Genomic DNA, 21510 nt, shown 5'->3' with positions numbered 1-21510 from the left:
CAGAATTCAGGTCAGAACGTGCCTTTTGGAATTGTGTTAGCATTGCCATGGCAACCAGCAGTGTGAGTGCATGGCACATATAAACTCCTAATTTGTATCTAGTCAATATCCCTCGGTCCTGGGTACTTTCTGCTCTTTGGACTGTTTACCACCTATATAGACGTGGGGACAGACACTTCAGATGCTGCCAGTTTCAGTTTTCAGTTCAGTTCAGTCGTTCAGTCATGTCTGACTCTTTGTGACCCCATGAATCGCAGCACGCCAGGCCTCCCTGTCCATCACCAACTCCTGGAATCTACTCAAACTCATGTCCATCAAGTTGGTGATGCCATCCAGCCGTCTCATCCTCTGTCGTCCCCTTCTCCTCCTGCCCTCAATCTTTCCCAGCATCAGGGTCTTTACCAATGAGGCAGCTCTTCACATCAGGTGGCCAAAGTATTGGAGTTTCAGCTTCAGCATCAGTCCTTCCAATGAACACCTAGGACTGATCTCCTTCAGGATGGACTGGTTGGATCTCCTTGCAGTCCAAGGGACTCTCAAGAGTCTTCTCCAACACCAGAGTTCAAAAGCATCAATTCTTCGGCACTCAGCATTCTTCACAGTCCAACTCTCACATCCATCCATGACCACTGGAAAAACCATAGCCTTGACCAGACGGACCTTTGTTGACAAAGTAATGTCTCTGCTTTTTAATATGCTGTCTAGGTTGGTCATAACTTTTCTTCCAAGGAGTAAGCGTCTTTTAATTTCATGGCTGCAATCACCATCTACAGTGATTTTGGAGCCCAGGGAAATAAAGTCTGACACTGTTTCCACTGTTTCCCCATCTATTTGCCATGAAGTGGTGTGACTGGATGCCATGATCTTAGTTTTCTGAATGTTGAGCTTTAAGACAACTTTTTCACTCTCCTCTTTCACTTTCATCAAGAGGCTCTTTAGTTCTTCACTTTCTGCCATAAGGGTGGTGTCATCTGCATATCTGAGGTTATTGATATTTCTCCCGGCAATCTTGATTCCAGCTTGTGCTTCTTCCAGCCCATCATTTCTCATGATGTACTCTGCATATAAGTTAAATAAGCAGGGTGACAATATACAGCCTTGACATACTCCTTTTCCTATTTGGAACCAGTCTGTTGTTCCACGTCCAGTTCTAGCTCTTGCTTCCTGACCTGCATACAGGTTTCTCAAGAGGCAGGTCAGGAGGTCTGGTATTCCCATCTCTTGAAGAATTTTCCACAGTTTATTGTGATCCACACAATCAAAGGCTTTGGCATAGTCAATAAAGAAGAAATAGATGTTTTTCTGGAACTCTCTTGCTTTTTCAATGATCCAACGGATGTTGGCAATTTGATCTCTGGTTCCTCTGCCTTTTCTTAAATCCAGCTTGAACATCGGGACGTTCACGGTTCATGTACTGTTGAAGCCTGGCTTGGAGAATTTTGAGCATTACTTTACTAGCGTGTGAGATGAGTGCAATTGTGTGGTAGTTTGAGCATTCTTTGGGATTGCCTTTCTTTGGGATTGGAATGAAAACTGACCTTTTCCAGTCCTGTGGCCACTGCTGAGTTTTCCAAATTTACTGACATATTGAGTGCAGCACTTTCACAGCATCATCTTTTAGGATTTGAAATAGCTCAACTGAAATTCCATCAGATACTTTATGAATTTTTAAAATATTTTTTTCCTAAATGAATTTTACTGTTTCCTTTCAGATTATGAAATTAATGCATTCTAGAGGAACAAGAAATGAAGATTATTCCAAATCCCGCCACTCAGATACAATTACTGTAAATATTTTAAGGTGTTTACCTCCAGAAGGAACAACAGAGAGAAAGAGAAGGAAGAAAAGAAAGAAGGGGAAAGAGGAAGAAAAGGGATTTTCTTTTTCCTTTCATGAAAATGGATACATTATCATATACTATTTTAGAAGCTGTCCTTTTCAATTCCTATTGAAATTGAAAGTGAAGTTTCTACTTTACTAAATTTAAATAAGCATCACATTTTAAGAGCATCTATTATATGAATATACTATACTATTACTGTTTCTCTAATAATAGCCAACCATTTAGATTGAATATTACTTTGTATCTTCTGACAGTTGGATAATGGTTTCTTTAGAACAAATTTGAAGACTTCAGATTTGAACACTTCAGACTGAAGTGTTTATGGACAATTTTTAGATTTCAGAACACAGTCATCAAATTGCTGTCAGAGATGTCAGAGTATCTTGTCTTGTGATGCCGTTCTCAAGGTCTCACTGCCTATTAACTTTGAAACAGTGGAGATGTGTATCTTTTTAATTTTTTCACCGTGGGGTAAGCACAAAAATGTTAACTAATGAAGTAAAACATTTTTATGCACTTAGGTTTGCTCTTTGCATTTTTTTCCTACAAATGCCTTAATCCAAACTTTTGCCCATTTTGCAATAGAGGGTTAATGTATCTTGTTTATGTTTTTAAAAAGCTTTTTGAAAAATTGGTTATATGTCCTACTATTAATATTTACACTATTAATAAATGTATTTCAAGAACTGTTTTAGAGTTCAGTTACTGATGCAGTAGAACTTGATGACTTGAACATTTTCCATGTGTTTATTAAGAAGGCAACATGATATACTCCTTAAACATATGAACTTTGCCAGGATCTGAGTTCAAGTCCCTGCCAGGGATAACCCACTAGCCACAGTTAGATAGTATTTTCACATTACAGGATTGTTCAGAAAATATATGTAAACCATGTAGTGCAATGTCTGGAACAAGATAAGCATCCAGTAATGGGTAGTTATTATAATTATCATATTTGATCTCATTTCAAAGACTTTTGTTGTCATAATAATATTATTGATGCACTGGTTATTTGAAAATTTAAGTTTAGTCATTTGTTAACCTTCCATCAGAGAGGGCTGGGGTGACTTAACCCACCTCTAACACTTCTTACTTCACTACCATCATAGGCAATGCTAGATTCCACTGCCCTAAATTTCAAAAATAGGAGGAAGAGTTAGGAAAGAGGAAAATCTCTCCTCTTTGGTAAACAGAAGTAGCCTGAAATCCATTTGTTCCAGGTGCTCCGGGGTGGTTGTTACCACCTACTTATTTCCTTCCAGGCTGATCTGTTTTCCCCTACTGCAGAAGGTGTTACTGGAGTGGATGAACATGAGAACCAGATCAGATGTGAGGGCCCCTCTTGGGGCCCTACCTGAACTGAACTCCCTTCACCCCCATCCCCATCCTGAGCTCAGGAGGTTCTTTCTCGCTCAGGTTTGCACTGTCAATAATGAAACAGTTGGAGCAAGCAAGATAGACTTACACCAAGCCATTGAATGAAAAGTCAATGGCCAGAGACTAGAGAAGAGGTGCTTGAGCACCAAAACAACCTTTCCCCAGGGGAAGGGAGTAAGGGAATTTTAAAGATCAAGAGGCAGACAGGTCGGCAGGGCTCCAGGAAAGGGGTGGGGATTTCAAGGGGCAGCCCAGACACGTGCAGTCTTCCAAGCTCCTTTGCATACAGCACCAATTGTGCCAAGCATAGTGCAAATCCCTCCCTGCGGGGAGATCTCAGCATGGTGATAAAGCAGAGGGAACTATACTCTCCCCCAGGTTTCACCTGTGCGGGCATGGTTCTGGGGTCAAGTCAGAGCCCAGCTGGGGGCAGCTGATTGCTGTGTCTCTCTCAAAGCAGGCGTCTCTCCCAGCACAGCTGCAAAGCATCTCTGCTCAACACCAGGTACTTTTGAAACAAACACAGGAATGGGCCAGGGCCAGTGTCAGTCCTTGAGGGGTTGGCATGGAAACAGAGAAATCAAGGCATGGAAAGTAGTGACCTTTAGCTTTCTTTGTCCACTGTCTTGGATTAAACCAGTTCAGTTTGATTTTGCTCCAGGCCTTTGTGGTATCCTGGTGATAAAACACAAGTAGCTTGTATGGTTAAAAAAAAAAAAAGAAGTTTTCGCTCCTGGGGCGTGGGTTACATCGCTTGGGTGGCCCTGCAATGCAGATCCACCTTTGCCGGTGAATATTTATGATGACAGCTTATTACTGGGGAAACACTACGTGCTTTGTGGAGGGGTTTTCACTTGACACGTCAAAGCTCTAAAAATTCCCTCTTGTGCTTTCAGTTCATCAGGCATCATACTTTCCACAGGATACAGTCAATGAAACAACTGTGAATGGCCTTTGAAAGGATTCTTGATCTATTATTTTAAAAAACTCTGCTTTGTGCACTAGAAATATATCTATAAATGAACTCTTTTAAAAAGATATTCTATTGAAAATTCCATCTGGAACTTAAAAATAGGGATGCAAAGAATTATTCATTTCAGTGTGATTGTCCTTCAGCTGCATTTCTGCAACCTGTGATGCCTTGGCAATCTTAAATGGATGCTTTGCTAGGATCATCTCACTGGTTTTTATTCACTTGGTCATTTTTCAAATTGAACAGCTACTGCATGCAAGGTGCTGTGCTAGAGACAGAGAATATAAAGATTATTTCTGTCCTCAGTGAGAAATAACTTTGGAGACAAGACAATAAATACACGAAAACCATTGATCAATTTACGAAATACATGCTAAATACCAAATGAGAGTTATGTGAAATGGAATTCATATTTATGGCAAGATAAGAAAAATGTAAACATAAAAAGTCTTCTTTGGCCTCCTCTCTCCCTTCACCACGCATTGTGTAGCTGCATTACGAATGGACCAAACCTCCCCCATCACCAGGAATACCTATTCAACCATAAACAGCAACATTCCCCTAGTACCAACAAGATAACTCCTTAGAAGATAGTATTTTGATTTTGTAAAGGACCACATGACCCACCATCATGGTGCTGAAATCTGGTTTATATAATCATTAATGCTTCATTTAATATATAGCCTTCTGCCTCAAGGGCTTCCCTTGTGGCTCAGCTGGTAAAGAATCCACCTGCAATGTGGGGGACCTGGGTTCAATCCCTGCATTGGGAAGATCCCCTGGAGAAGGGAAAAGCTACCCACTCCAGTATTCTAGCCTGGAGAATTCCATAGTCCATGGGGTTGCAAAGAGTGAGACATGACTGAGCAACTTGCACTGTGCCTCAAAAAACTTATGTAAACTGTGCCTTGACTTCTAATGGGCAGAACGGTTCTTAGAGCTTTCTGAGATGCTCTTCCCAGGTTATAATCCTCAAATTTGACTCAGTTAAAATTTCCCAATTCTTTCTTTGATTGATTGATTAATGATTAATTTTTTGTTGACAATTCAAACCACAGGGGCGGGGGAGGGGGGAGAGGGGGTAATATCCCACAGTATTGAGTTGTACCCCTGGTGAAACAGTGAACTCAATTTCACTCAACACACATCTTATCAAAGTTACAGTATTCTGAAATAAGCTCAAAGGATACAGTCAGCAAAGTTAACAGAAAATCACAGGCTGACAGAAGTATAGATGATGCAGCTTCTTGGGACTTCTCATTTTCCTTACACAGTTTATGATAAGGAGACGATCTTGCCAGGTCTTTTCCTGGAAACCCCAGCTGGAAGCTAAAAATCCTCTTATACCTATAACCACATTACCCTGAAACTATTTTATTATCTTTTATGGTTGCAGACTGCCTTTAGCAAGCCAGGTACTTAGACCTAGCATGGGAGTGGGTTAAGGAGTCTGGGGACAATCTCTTAGGTCTCAACGCCATCTAGCAACACTGTGCCCAGGTCAGGGAACACAGGCAGTCGGGACAACTGCACAAGAATGTCTAGTCTTGAGGGGAGGTGCTGTCTACAGTCTCCAAGGTCTAGGAGGGTATGAGCACATGACCAGTCCCTTAGGGGAATAGAGAAGAGGATGCCTAAGGACATCTGCCTTGGAAGTGAAGGGTTAGTAGCTCAGTCGTGTCTGACTCTTTGTGACCCCATGGATTGTAGCCTCTGTCCATGGAATTATCCAGGCAAGAATACCAGGAGTGTGGGTAGCCATTCCTTTCTCCAGAGGATCTTCCTGACCTAGGGATTGAACCCAGGTCTCCTGAATTGCAGAGCGGAAGCCCCAATGTGCCTTGGGCTAGAACTTAGTAAGTACCAGGGAAGAGGACAGGCATCCCATCTGCCCTGTTGCCCAATTCATCCCTAATGCCTAACTCCTTAACAGAGGAAGCCCAGCTCTGAAACTTACTGTCAGTTTTGTTCTAATTGAATCTAATCTAGTTGTGGTCTTAAAGTGTGCTACTGAGTTAATCAGTGGTGTTACCTTAAAAACAAGATAGTACACAAATAAAAGCCTCATAGATTTACCAGCTTGTTTCTGTTTGGACCTTAACAAAACTGAGTAACTCAAGACAGTGAAGTTGTGTCAAGGTATATAATAGTTTATGAGCAAGAACTCAGAATTGTAGGTTTTATCTGAGATTTTTTTAAATTGTGAAAATTGGAGCAATGAGATCTATTCATTGGACTGAGAATATTTTGTTCTCATTTAAAATCATTTCAAGCTTTCATTAGCTTATAAACTTTCCACTGAGACCCCTATTTTTCTTCCTTTGTTTAAACCCCAAACTACTGCATTTAAGTGTAGGCAGAAATGATATTTGATAGTGAAAAATACCTGGACATCATTGGACAAAATTATCAAAAGATGTAAAAAACTCATTTCCTGTATATTTATTAAATTGTTTTGTATCTCTGTTCTGTGAAAGCTGAAGTCTATTCTGAGTTCTGAATTTCTGATTTACAGTGAAATTGGATATGAGTTTTAAAAATAATATGTTAGATATTTGTATTAAAACCCTCAAATTGTCCCTTGAATTGAGTGCTTGGGGGCAAGTATGAAGTTAAATTTAAAACAATTGCAAAAAAAAACCAAAAAACAATTGCATTGGGGTAGGATTATATTGCTTCCTTTTACCATCCCATAGGCGTAATACTCATTCCTAGTAAACTAACTGTATTTTATACATTTATGGTTCCTGGTATACATATGATTTCTAGTAAACATCTTTTTTTTTTCCAGTCACTATATATTATGGAGAAGATAAATACGAAAATTTCATGTTGAAAAAATTTATATAAGTTTTAAGTTGGAGTCTTTCCTTCTGGTTTCAGATCATTTTAAACACTGGAAAGATATTTCTATATGCCTTGCATTTATATATGTTACTTGTTTTTACTTTGAAATATAGCTAAGTGTAATTAAAATACCAAAAAACAAGCATAGTCAGTCACACATCAGAAATGGCTGTTCACTTTGTTAACCTGAAATGAACTTTGGATCTTGTCTCTCCTTCGGACAACACAGCTGTGGGTAATTGTCTACAACCCTTGAACTCATAGCAGTCCCCGGAGATGCAACCCCACCCATTCCCCGCCCCTGCCCTCCACACACACACACACACACACACACACACACACACGTCCTCGCAGGAAAGCAGCCGGTCTTCTGGATACACAACTTTTATTTGTAAATCCACATTTCTTAGCTTAGAGACACTTATTCTATAGAGGTTTTTTCTATCTTAACAATATTTAGACTGGCCAAAAAATCAGGGAAAATGTCCTTGAAGTATAGTCATAAAAAAATTTACTTGGTGCTTGTGAAAGCACCCACATACCTAATTCCTGTGCTAGGCTTCAGTAGGAAGTGTGATCACACTTAAGTTTCAAAGTTCAACAGTTTCAATCATAGATAAACACGTACCCACAGATCCGGGCGGGACAGTTATTGCAGCTAATGGCAGAAAACAGTCACGAGGGGGTCAGAGCCTCCCGCAGGACCCGGTGGTCTGGCTCTCTCCGCCTGGTCTGTCTTATCTCCTTAAACGGGACCAATCAGCCCAGCTGTCCTATGGATCTCCTTATCCCGCTGGAACCTAAACATTCACCTATTCTCCCTAAGGCTTGCCCTCTTTGCTCTGATTCCTGGAAATATTTTTAGGTCTCACCTGATTTTCTGCTCTGCCACACTAGACTAACCAAGTAGAAAATTTTGCATGAGAGTTACTTACCTCATTTAAGAAGTACTGACGAGAGATAGGGCAGTAAAATTAGGCATAAATAAAAGTTTTGCTGTTCATTTGAAAGGAAAGGATGGCCTTTATTGAGAAAAGTAAGATAAAAACATTTCCATACATGATCATGTGAATTTAGCATTCAAACTGGAGACTAATCGTATGTTTTAAGTTGATTAAAGAGTAGAAGAAAGGGTCTCTTTCCAGACAAGAGGGGGAAAAAAAAAAGAATGCTGTATAAGAGCAAGTGAAAACGAAGTAGGAACAGATGTGCATGCCTTTCCCTTTAAAGAGTCAGCACAGAATTTATATTCTGACATTTCCTTTAAGAACAGGAGGTCAACAACAAAAAAATGAAATAGTTGCTTATTGTAAACTGGTCACAGTGACACTTGTAGAAAATATCTGCAATAGCAGTAAATGGAAAAATGCCCAAAATGTATGCATCCAAGGGAGGCTAAAATGCCCTTCCTGCACCCATTTCCCTGAAGAGCTCTAACTCACCCTTCAAGTCTGAGCCCAGCTATCACCTCCTCTAGTAAGCCATCACCCTCACTGCCAAGGGGCACCAGGGCCTCCTTCGTGCCCCATGGTTCCTTTAGAACATTTACCACACTTGGGATTATTTACATTTCTTATGTCTCCTCCCTTTCTTCAAGACTGAAAAGACTGTAACTTGTTTTTTTCTGTTATTCCTGGTGTCTGGCAAAGGGGGAAGGTGTCTATCCACTTAATGAAGATCTGCTAAGATGTTCTATGCAGTGTTTTGAAGAATATATAAAAATCAGTAAGATACTTCTATAAAGAAGTAGATATCCTTCTGTGAAGTGCAGATAAAAAGCTTTGTTATTATATATAAAAGAAAGATAGGAAGATTCTAACAGGTGGAGAGGAGAAGGCAGACAGGCTAGGGACCTCAAGACCCAAGCAGCAACATGCAATGAGTCCCCCTGGGCTTCCTTTTAGTTCATATATCCCAGACTTGCTGCCGGAAAAGTCAGCAACCTGGATATTCCAACAAGTAAGGACAAAAAGAAACCCCAAGAAAGGCCTGCTATCTCTCCAGCCAAAGGACCAGAAGAGGAGTGGCCTAGCAAGAAACAAAACAATAACCACTCCACTCCAACTAAAAACATCACCATGCCAGGAAAGACAGAGGCTTGCCAGGCTGTGAAGAGTTGCCCCAAGTTCTCTGCCAGAAGAGCATCAGAGACGGCTGAGTAGGAAACTGGTAATTTTATTCCCACTAGTGATAAAAAAAAACAACTTTCCTTGCCACCCCTGTCCACAGCATCAGTGCAGACCACGTGGAAGCGCTAATTAGGAGCCTAGCACATCCCAGGCAGGGAGACATCAATGGAGACAGAGGAGGATACTGAATTCCCACTCTGTCCAGCAACAAGGGTTTCTCCTCACTCCAAGTGTCAATAGAGGGTGAAAAAACCTGGACTCTAACACAACTGGCATTAATAGGATAGTGCCCCCAATTCCCCTGTTAAAGGCAGCTACAGCAGAAAGTGTAAATGAGATCCACAGTCTCAAACATAATCCCTAAAATATCCAGGTTTCAGTTGAAAATCATTCATTACAACAAGAACCAGAAAAATATTTTTGAATGAAAAAAGATAACAGATGCCAACATAAAGACAACACATGTAGGAATTATCTGACAAGGATTTTACAACATCCAACATAATGCTTCAATAAGCAATTATGAACATGTTTGAAACAAATGCAAAACTGGAAAGTCTCAGCAAAGAGATAAAAATTCTCAGCAAGGAAAAAGCTAAAAAGAAGAATCAAATGGAAATTTTAGAAACAAAAAATCTGTAATAACTGAAATATAAAAATCAATGAATGGGCTCAACAGCAAAATGAATTAGAGGAAAGAATCTGTGAAATTGAAGATAGAGCAATAGAAATTGCCCAATCTGAAAAACAGAAAAAAGAGTCTGGGGGGGTGGGAAATGTATATAACCTCAGGGATCTGTGGGACTAAAATAAAATCAACAAAACTTTCTAAATTAGTAAATAATTTTCAGATGCAAGCTGTATTATCAGAAGGTTTGGGGCCCCTATGCTATTGAAGAACAAGTGGAATGTGAAGGACAAATACAGACTTTTGGTGTATTAATATAGCACTTAAATCAGATTCAAGTAGCCTAAAAAATGAATGTAGCTTTTGAACATTCACAGGTTGGTACTGAACGGTATATATAGTCTACGAAGTGAAGAAAATCAAGTTCATTTATCATGAGTATTAAGAAGATAATAAATGATGGTAATACATTCTCTTCAAATCAATGGAACTTCAGAATGAACATCTCAGGACAGCTCTGTTGCTAGTAGGGTGATTTTTGTCTATAAAGGAAAACATTCCTATTATTTGGATGAAAAATGCTATCTTGCATGAATTGACAAGCCCCATGAAGTTTAACTAAGACAAGACACACTTTTAATAGTATAAAGTAACAATTATTGGAGTTATCTTCAACCTATATTATCAGTGATCAGATTGGAATATTTTTCTTTTTTGGTACAAATGTAGAATAAAATTTTATAAAGGGTAGATACACTCAATACAGATGGTCCCTTAAAGTTTAACCTGAAAGAATCATTAAATCTGAAGAAACTCAGTCACAATTAAAAAATAGTAAGCTTTTGAGGGGGTGTATAAAAGAGATAAAAATAGGGCTTCAAATATTTCTGCTCCCATATACTTTTCTGATTAAAATGAAAATAAATGAATATCCTAGTTAAAAAGAATCCAGAATCACTTTTAAATTCCTGTGAATAAACTAATGAAACATGGTCTACTCCAATCCTATTCACTAGTCTAGTGTTTGTCGGCATCATAGAAATTGATTAATGATAATATGATTCAAATATCTGGTGTCCAGAGAATGTTCACAGCTCCTTCTGCCCTTAAGAGAAGTAGAAGAGCAGTTTTAGGTATGATCTGTCTTTATTCCCAAATCTGAACAATTCTTACACATTCAAACATGTGTGAGACTCAGTAGGAACACTTTCCTACTGTTACGCGGAGGCCACAAGTTTCCCTGAGAAGGTCGTGTATCACAGAGGATTCCCAGTTCTAACTCTGGTCAACAGTCTCCAAACAATCCAACAGTGTAAATAGAGGATGTATAAAACAGAAGGCTCTTTCACAAAGATTTACTGTCCTGTTTTTGGAATAAAATAAAGTATCAGTCTTCTTGGTTAAAGGTTGGCAAATGTGTTTTCAACTTTAAAATGTCTGAAATTGGCTCTTTTCTTTCTTGATAGAAGCTGAGTCCGGTGATGTGTTCAACATCTGTGATCCGAGCTCTGTGTAGCTTCAACAACTCTTCAACCCATAAAGATTCATGCTTCCCATGCTATGAGGGTGGGAAAGGAAGAAAAGTCACTGGACAATATTCAATCCACCTTCCCTACACACTCTGCATCTCCCTCATTGTAATCAGCCATGACACCCTGTCTCTTAAATAGCAGATGCCATGAGAATTGTTAGGCATAATCCCTGCTCTTGAGCAGTTCACCATCCAATACATACCACGCATGTTTGTTTAATAGATGTATTAAATCTGAGGAAAGTGTATGTGGAACAGATGTACCTACATTGCCTTGGTGCAAGAAACAGTATGGGATTAAAAATGTTGGAAAACAGAAGCGACATGCCATGGTGCAAAGAATATGGGAATTAGCATAAAGGAACTTGGATTGATGCCGAAGAACTGATGTCTTCAAACGATGGTGCTGGAAAAGACTCCTGAGAGCCCCTTGGACAGCAAGATCAAATCAGTCAATCTTAAGGGAAATAAACCCTGAATACTGGTTAGAAGCTCTGATGCTGAAGTTGAAACTCCAGTATTTTGGTCATCTGATGCAAACAGCAAACTCATTGGAAAAGTCTGATGCTGGGAAAGATTGAGGGCAGAAAAAGAAGAGGGCATCAGAGGATGAGATGGCTGGATGGCATCACTGATGCAATGGATATGAACTTGTGCAAACTTTGGGAGATGGTGAGGGACAGAGAGGCCTGGCATGCTGAAGTCCATGGAGCTGCAAACAGTCAACAACAACTTGGACTCAAGTTCTACTTCGACCATTATCCTACCAGGTAAACTGAGGCAAGTTATTTAACATCTGAATACTAATTCTCTTACCTGCGCCCTCCTCACAGGGTTGTTCTGAAGATCAAACACAATGATGTGTCCAAATGAGCTATATAAATGCTAGTTCTTATCAGAATCAGTTATCTACACAGTTCCAATGAAGAAAGGGTTAGGGGAAGTGGAAAAACACACTTTCACTTCTGGAGAAGTAGTGACGTTCTAGCTAATATGAGACCAAAAAAGAATTAAAGGCTTATGCTCTGGCACATGGAAGCAGGGATGGAAATCATACATCCATATGTTGGTGTAAATTTTTCTGAAAATGGCTACTGGAGAAAGTCAGATGAAGAACATATCCACTGGCTGGTGTGCTATGATTATACTTTAAAGACATACTTCAGTAAAGGTTCATGTGCCCTGACGATATTATTAGTTGCAAATAATAAATACAGACTTTTCACATAAAAGGGAACAGATCAATAATTTCCATTTTCCCATCAGCTTCCAATCATCCGCCACCCAGAAGCTGCTTCAATCAGTCTCCTCCACTCCAGTGACCTTCACCCTGGCTTTCAAGGGCAGAGCCTGACTCAGTAGACTACTCGGCCAGTAGATATTGGCCATCTGTTCCAGCATTTACATGAATAAATAAAAGACATCTGTTCTCTCACGCCAACATCCAGCTAATCTTTGGTCACTGTATCAGACATGAAACAGAAGGGGTCAGTAAGTATATGTGCTGTGCTTAGTCGGTCAGCCGTGTCCAACTCTCTGTGACCCCATGGACTGTAGCCCACAGGCTCCTCTGTCCATGGGAAATCTCTAGGCAAGAATACTGGAGTGGGCTGCCATGCCCTTCTCCAGGGGATCTTCCCAACCCAGGGACCGAACCCAGGTCTCTTGCTTTGAAGGTGGATTTGTTACCATCTGAGCCACCATGGAAGACCAAGTACATGTGATGCACCTTCAAAGGATTCACTTTCTGGTTCAAGTCCAATATTCAGTGTATTCTAGTTATACTGCCATTATAGAATTTGTTAAATGCTTATATTTAAGTTATCGGTGTATTAGCTTTTGGAATGGTACAGATGGAAAAGGAAAACACCTAAATCAAGGCACTTAACATCAGTTTGGTTAGTGAAATGTAAGCATAAATCTATTGCAGCCTTTTTTTTCCAGGGAAGGGCCCAGAATTTATACATGGATTTAGTGGCTAAGCCATATGACGTCAACCAAGTTTTTACATTTTGATCTTACTGTTACTGCTTTTAACAGACAAGAATGATCTTCTTTGAATAAACTAAGAGGATCAAGTTTAAAACCATTCTATAATCTCAAACATGTATGTTCTAGTTATGTCTTCTTTTCCCACAGTAATGTCAGATGTAAGACATGCACAAATATATTTATATATCAATGCTTAAAGATAAATTACAAAGGCCACTTACCGAACAGCTTTCTCTATTATCAGTCCTGTGAGGCAAAATGAAAGCCAAGGGATCTAAATTTTCACACTGTAAGGGAGTCTGGGATGTGTTTTTACAACTTGTTAGCACAATGAAGAAGTGAGTTGGAATCAGAACTTCCTGATTACGGATGATTTTGCTGTTTCTGTAAAATACGGTAATACGCACTTTAAGAAAAAAATAACTATCTTCCCTTTAATTACTATCTCACTCAAGTATATTTTTAATACAATACATCCCCCAATAGAATTCAGTCAAATAATTAAACATACTGTAAGAAGTTAGTCATCATAATACCTCAACATTTTCTGCCAGATGGAGAAAGAAGAATTAGAAGACATAGAAACACAATCCAAATAATGTTACTTTTTATAGAAATTTATTAAAACTTTGTATTTTTTTGGTAATTCCACCTTAACATATTGGAACTGAGACACTAAGGGAAAAAAATCATCAATTTTGAAAATGTACAATCAAGACTCTAAAGCATTACTGAGAATCTTTTAAACTCCAGGCAGTTACGAACAGAGAGTGAAAGAGAAAGAACTGGTTTGAGATTTTTTCATTCCAGCTCCTTCAGAGAAGCTGTTGTTTTAACTGGATCTTCTTTCCTATCCTATAACTTTGTTTTTACTTTTTGTTTTTAATTAAAGCATATTCTGAAAGATGTCCCAAGTGACACATTTACCTCATCTTAATTCTATTTCCTTAGATCTGAAGACTAGATTTGTTTGGGGAAAAAAAAAAAGGTAGATTCATTTGGTTTTTTAGTTATCTTTCAAAATTTAAGGTAGTGGTGGTATCATTAAAAAAACAAACAAACACAATCTTATGTGGAGCCACTATACACGAAGCAGATTAAAACGTGTTCCAGTTGAAGCTGTGAATGGGAAAGGAATAAGTTCTCTTCTCTACCCATTCTCCTGCTGCTACCTCTGAGGCATTTACATAGGATCCTTATGCCTTAAAGAATATATTAAAAATATAATTTTACAAATGAAGTGGTCACAGGTGTACATGTATAAACAGTAACCTCTAAGTCAGCCTAAGGGAGTGGTTCTCAGAAGGGGGCTGAATCCCAGTGGGTGTTTCACTCCACTTTTCTCATAGACTGAAGAACCAAAATTGCTTCCAAAAATTTTGCAATTGTTTTATTCTTTAGTATCATGAGGCATCCTTCTAATTTCTTAATTAAAAGTTAGTAATGCAGTAGTAGAATAGTCTTTTCTTAGTATGAATGCAAAAGTTTTTGCAATTGTTTTAATGAAGATTAACCAATCTCTAAAATGTTCTTCCTCTTTCCTTTATGAGAGCACCACTGATGGTTTCTCAAGGTCACTGTATCATTCTGAGACCGGAAGGGGGCAGGGCACAACCTTTAAAAACATAACACAGTCCAAGGATGTGACATAAATTGGTTAGAACAAACTAGGTCCAAGGTGGCGGACGATTCAAATTCCACTAGACCTTGGGGGTCAGTATACACTTGCTGCAACACATCGGCATCCCAAATGACATGCCCACAGGCACCATGACAGTCCCAAGGCCGACTCTAAAGACGAGAAAGTGGGCAATGCCCAGTTTCTGGAAATACCCACCCCTTCCTCAAAAGAGCTGGAATACCCCTCCCACTCATTAGCCTGTGAAATTACCCACCCCTATAAAAACTGACACTCCATACCCTGGGGCCTCTTGTCTTCTGAGATGGCCCACATTCTATCTATGGAGTGTGTATCTCCCTGAATAAACCTCATTTCTCTTTACTATGGCTCGCTCTTGAAGTCTTTCCTGTGTGGAGCCAGCAACCCACACTTGGTGGCCATCCCAGGGACTCAGAAGTGACCTGGGACATGGCCATCCTCTTCCACCCCACGTTTGTTCCTGCAACAAATTCCCCTTGCAGCAGACTTGGATAAAACCGAAAGCTGCGACATTCAACCTACGGCAACACCGCGGCACTATGGCTTTATGTCTTCATTCTTTATCTTGAAACTGGCAGTTTGCTAGTTAAAACGGCATCTTCCCAATAGCCACAGAAAGAGATTTTAAACACTGTTGTTATCTTCTTAACAAAAGGCAGAGTTCAGTATTTAATATGAGCTATAGAATGATTCACCTAAGCTGAGTGGGGGATAAACACTACTTTCATCTAAAAAATATTTTACTGAATATCAAAACATCAAAATTAATCAGCTATTTCAAGGGGCTTCCTGCATAATCAGAAATGTCAGCTATACAAATATGTATAGTTAGATAGAACAAGTTCTGCTGACTCAACTGGATGGTAGTCCCATTTGAGAGCTGTATTTAAGAGTAAATGAAATATGTTCTTACTGCTTCAGAGTCTCCAAGGAATCATAACGTCCGTCATAATCAGAATCGAACACAGGACCACTGACAACATTGAGACCGTTTCTTTCTTCAGCATACCTCTGCAGTAAGGTGCCATGCAAGTAGTTCCATATAACTGAAACAAGAAGGAAGACGCTACAGTGTCAAAAGAACAAGATGACTTAAATCAACCATGAGTCAAATTATGAATCAAAATTAGCATTTGTCATAAGTAGGGATAAAGTGAAGTCTGGCCAACAATCAGCTTTTGCTCTTGGAAAGACTAACCAGCAAACGCTGAATTCAATTCTACTTCAGGCATCCCTGAACATATGTATTACCATGAAGCTGAGATCAAATACTATCACTAAGCATAAAAAATATAAGAACACAAACAAGGCAAGCTATTCAAATTTATTGTTAACATCTGTATTTTGGGGGAAATATTCTAGAGAATTTTGAACTATTCAAAAGCATTCCAGAGGTAAACTACAATAAAATTTTCCTTGTATGCTCTGTAAGTTACTTAAAGTATAAATGTGTATTTATTCTTAAAAAAGCCAATAGCTGCAATAATTAATAATGATGTAAAATCTATTCATTTTAAATTAAAAACAATTATTAAGAACTTCTAAATAGTTAAATAAGGCAACAGACTGAAATTTAATATATATTAGTAGATTACGTTAGCTAGATAAGTTAGGAAGAACATTACATTCTTTTCCCACAAAAGTGTTTGTAGACACTTAAATATAAAGCATAATAATAAATATGGGACTATATCATAATTCAATTCTTGTACGATTTTTTTGTGTACTGGTATTTTTTAAGTTAAACAAACCTATAAGAACATATTTGATGTTTAGTCATTTAATTTGGAGGATCAGTCACTTACATATAAATCATACCTATAATTTTGGGAAATTCACTTGAAACTATAAGATATAAGATTAAAAATTTTACCTTGAAAACTCTGGTACATAGGCACTATATTAGTAGTAAGTAATGCTTCAGAATATACTTGACTTGAACCTTTATGTAATTCTACAAAGAAAAAAACAAAAACAACTATTTCATTCTTTACAAATCACAGTAAGAACTATACTTTCTCATGGGGGTATTTAAAAAAATGGGTTATCATCTTAAACTCGTAAAACTTTCCTAGGTACTAGATCAAGGGGGGGGAAATGCAATGTGATCAGGTCCCTTAAAAAAAAAATTGGATCTTTTCTTCTTCAAAATGAATTTATCAAAGAAATGAAATCTTTAATATGAAGGGCCCAAATGAAACATATTCAAATTTTACCTCATTTGCCTTATTTTCAACTAAAGTATATTGTGTCAACAATCTTTCCTTGAACTCTTTCACAGAAAAAAGAAAAAAAGAGAACATCTGGCTTCAGAACACCTACTAACCAAAAAAAAACATCACAAGGGATGTCTGCCTTGAAATGCTGTACAAGGCTTCTTTGTATGGACTTCTGGCTTGGACCTATTTTTATAACGCAAAAGCCAAGTTCTGACTTCAGAAGCTTGCTCTGGGGACTGGACTGGCTATTGAGTGTATTGACTGGAGTCCTCTGACTTTTTCCTTTTTAGGCTGGCCTCAAAATGTCTTCTATTTAACATACAGATCTGCCACTTGAAAAAATAGAACACGATTTAAAAAAAAAAAAAGCCATTCCCCAGGGGCCTGTATCAGTGAAAGAGCAAGGAAACTCAGGTTCTCCCAACCTCATTCTTTGACAAATCAGAGTTTTCTTTTTAAGCAACAAAATGGTTATCTCCTTCCTAAGAACCCTGATGCATCCTTTTGACCTGAGTTTCTCAAATTCTGTTTAAAAGAAATGTAGAAAAGTGAAGAATGTTCTATCTACAGTGGTTACCCTAAATCCATCACCCTCCAAACAAAAGTAAACAGGTTTCCAAAACTCAAGTTTTAGATACTTGAAAAATGTCCCTCATAGTTCTATGTCCCATTCACAGTTTTCACCAGTAAATAAACAAGATGTACACTTCTCCATAAGAAAGAAAAGGAAATGGAAGAAAGAAAAAACATAAGGGAAAGGGAACAGCAGAGAGGAAGAAACTTACGTGGTGGGGAGAGGAACCCATAGCTCAGTTTAGCGTTATTTTTATAAAATGAACATTTATGGACAGGACTAAGAGGAATTCGGAGATCCTGGTAAAGACAATTGGAAAAGTCTTCTGTAAAGAAACTGTCCTGAAGAACAAAATGAAAAGGACAATCAGGGATGAGGCATACAGAACAGAACAAAACGCTAGAGCTTTATAATAAATCAAAGGTAAACCACATCATAAAATCATGGAGTTCTGGTTGTCTGTTCACGCCCTGCTCCACTATTCAGTTTTCTATTAGTGTATTCATCTTGTTTCTAACCAAAGTGTAAAAACTCTTTATAATATTAAAGATATTAATCAGTTGTCATATATGCGCAAGTTTTTCCTACCATGTTGTGCTACTTTTGTTTATAATATTTTTGTCTATTCAGTTTCTAACTTTTGTGTAGTGAATTGCTGATTTTTAGAGATCAGACTCTTTCATAGTACAACACAGCCAAAAGTTGGGGGGGCGGGGGGCGGGCAGTGGGGGAAAGCCACTGAACAGTAATTTGATATGAAAACCTCATGAGCAGTGATGACTCAATTTTTGCAGCTTTCATTATATAAGAAAACTGAAAATTCAAACAGAGTCCAAGGACATTATAATTAAGACATTAAACTATAATAAACAGGATGGGGACCTACAAAACACTGGGTAAAAAGCTATATACTGAGTTGTCCAAAAAGTTCATTCGAGTGTTTTGAAGATGTTATGGAAAAACACAAATCAAGTTTTTGGCGAACTCAATATTATAAAGTCAATTAAAAAGTGTTTGAAATGTTTGAAGATGTTCTTCAAAAATTAAACATCAAATTAAGGTAGAAACTTTCCATATATATGTGAATGTGTGTGTGTATTCTCTCTACACACAGATACAAAAATTACATATACATGAACAATCTTAGTGAGTAGTAACAATAACTGTTTTTAAAATCTAACTGCTATAGTCAACTAAACTCTCTCAAATCCCCTTTCTATCCCTTAAGGGCATTCTATATCTTACCAGACATTTTCAGTTTCTGAACATCTGGTCAGTCTGGTTTAGACCCTGATGCTGGGAAAGAATGGGAAAGTTTCTTCCCCCTCGCAGGAGGGGAAGAGGGTGACAGAGGATGAGATGGTTGGATGGCATCACTGACTCAATGGAGTTGAGTGTGAACAAACTCCAAGAGACAGTGAAGGACAGGGAAGCCTGGCGTGCTGCAGTCCATGGGGTCGCAGAGAGTCAGACACGACTTAGGGAGTGAACAACTAGTTTAAAACTTTACTTCCAGATAAGATGTAAAACTCATCTCCTTCCCCCATTCTCTCTCTCAAGCTCTATTTCTTTCCTCATTTATCTTGCTACCACAGCATCCAGAGGGTGAGGGTGAGGGAGAACGGTGGTCTTATTCTGGAACATCTTGGCTCCTTTCGAGGCTGAGCTCCCCTAGTCTGGGTGGGGGACAGGACCCCAGGCCTCTCTCTGATTTGCTCTGGGAGGTCTCCCGGCAGGTGGGAGACGCAGTGAGGTTACTGAGCTTCCATGTCCTGCTCCATCCCTGAGGGCCCAAGATTTGGGCAGCTGAGGGAAATCCTTGTACTTACACAGCTCTGTATTTAGAAATAATAACTCTAATTGATTGTAAAAGTGATGTCATGAAATTAGAAATTAGCATCATCAAATATTAAAACCAAGGAAAAAAAAAAAAAAAAAACAAACAAAGCCTGGGAGAAACCTTCACTGCATACCCTCATTTCACAAAGGTTTGCTCTGAATGTCAAAGCCACGTAGCTAGTCAGTGGCCAAGCTAGAACCAGGACCTAATTTTTCTGACTCTCGGTTCAGTGATCTTCTAATTTGGGAGCTGGTTACAGAGCCGAGATTGACAGTGAGAAATGATGCTGTCAAAGTTTTGCTTAGTGATAATATAAAATAACCACACAGAGGCAAAGAGGTGGCAAATACTTGCATTTCTGTCGATGGTGTAGGATGTCCAAAGGGGCATCAGGATGTCGTGGCTGTAGCCACTCACAAACTGGTGCTGGTAAAGCAGACAGACAGTGCTGTTCCGGAGAACTCTGGGTCTCCCATAGGGTAAAGCGCCACGCTTAATGGTCTTCTCTTGGGTCATAGGGGGAACGTGAAACCACTGTTCAAACACACTTAGTATGCTTTCCATGGTAAGATATAATGATACACACTCATCTGATTCTTTTCTCTACTTAATCCCATTGAAAAATTATTTGTAACTGTAAAACCAAACTACTTACAAATAACAGAACCATAAATAATTTTTTAAAAAACAAAAGGGGTTCACAACAGTGTGTACCTATGTAGATCCTGAAATATCAATGTGATATTAAGATATCACAAGAAGATACTACACGAGATTGCTGGGAATTTCAGTAACTAGGACTTATGTTACTAAAATTCTTTAATATTATCTTTATTACTTATTTTCCAAGACATAATATCAAAAGAAAGTTTTCTGGATGATGTGTATACTCAGAAAGCAAAAATTTTAAACTGAAATTATGAGACTACACCAAATGGAATAATAGTACATATACCATTTATTGCCCTTTTCTCAAGCATCAGATGCTTTATAGAATTCTCTGTATATATCATTGAATTTAGTTCATATGGACTCCTATAAATTGAGGCTATATACTTACTTTATAGATGAGAAAAGAGCAACTTATAGGGAACAAATACTTTTTACATGGACATATGGTTTCTAAGCTCATATTCAAACCCATATCTACTCAGTTCCAAAGGTGTCATTTTTCACCATGACACTTTGCCACCTTGGGGTCATCTAAAATTTCTCTAATCTGCACATTTATAGAGATTTCATAGAGAGAAGTCCAAGTCAAGAGCATGCAGAATTCACTTTTGTATTTCAGCAAGAAAAAACTGTTAGCCAAGTAACTTAAGGATCTGAGACTGTGTCAAGGGATATCAAAGGGATACTAAATATCCACACTTCGTCAGATGTCTGCATATGCTTAATTTTAGTTCGAGAGTTATGAAAAAGTAACTTTAGATAAATCAATTTATACTCCTTTATAATTAAGAACTAAGTGAAACAGAAATTTAGGTATTTTAAATGGAATCTGAGGACCTATTATTATAATATAAACCTATAAATATCTTCAAAAATCTCAAAATACTCCACTGAGTCCATAAAGAGTGATTCAGCTTCCACTAATTACATTACATACCACTTCCACTGTAAACACCCTTTCCTTCCTTATGACTAACAGTTTAGATTGTCAAGCTAAGAAGTTCACCCAGTTCATCAGCTGGTCCTCCACTGCTACCTTATTTTATTGGTTATTCTCAAACAATGACCCCAAACTAATTCTGAGCTTCACATTGTTGAGGAAAAGCCTGCTTACCTTCTGCCATGGTCAGATACAACTGTGTCTGAAAATCCACAATTGGCAAAATCTAAAAAAATTAATGATACAATTTTTGAGGACTGAAAAGTGTGCTTTAATTTTGTAAC

The 21510-nt window shown here is 38.4% G+C and overlaps 1 protein-coding gene across 1 annotated transcript in view; it reads right to left on the bottom strand.

The window, feature by feature from the left end:
- Nucleotides 1–8044: 8044 nt before the first annotated feature.
- The window catches only part of ENPP1 (ectonucleotide pyrophosphatase/phosphodiesterase 1), a 73696-nt gene continuing 60230 nt past the window's right edge, over nucleotides 8045–21510 (bottom strand). Inside the window, exons 19-25 of the mRNA XM_061130433.1 lie at nucleotides 21401–21452; nucleotides 19969–20120; nucleotides 17986–18115; nucleotides 16855–16935; nucleotides 15895–16027; nucleotides 13543–13705; nucleotides 8045–11356 (exon numbers count right to left, since the gene is read on the bottom strand). Coding sequence (XP_060986416.1) covers nucleotides 11186–11356; nucleotides 13543–13705; nucleotides 15895–16027; nucleotides 16855–16935; nucleotides 17986–18115; nucleotides 19969–20120; nucleotides 21401–21452 — 882 coding nt within the window. The 3' untranslated portion in view covers nucleotides 8045–11185. The remainder of the gene's footprint in view (nucleotides 11357–13542; nucleotides 13706–15894; nucleotides 16028–16854; nucleotides 16936–17985; nucleotides 18116–19968; nucleotides 20121–21400; nucleotides 21453–21510) is intronic.

This window comes from Dama dama, chromosome 26 (assembly GCF_033118175.1).
Source record: "Dama dama isolate Ldn47 chromosome 26, ASM3311817v1, whole genome shotgun sequence".
In the NCBI taxonomy this organism is placed as follows: Eukaryota; Metazoa; Chordata; class Mammalia; order Artiodactyla; family Cervidae; genus Dama; species Dama dama.
This window is presented reverse-complemented; position numbering and strand designations above follow the sequence as displayed.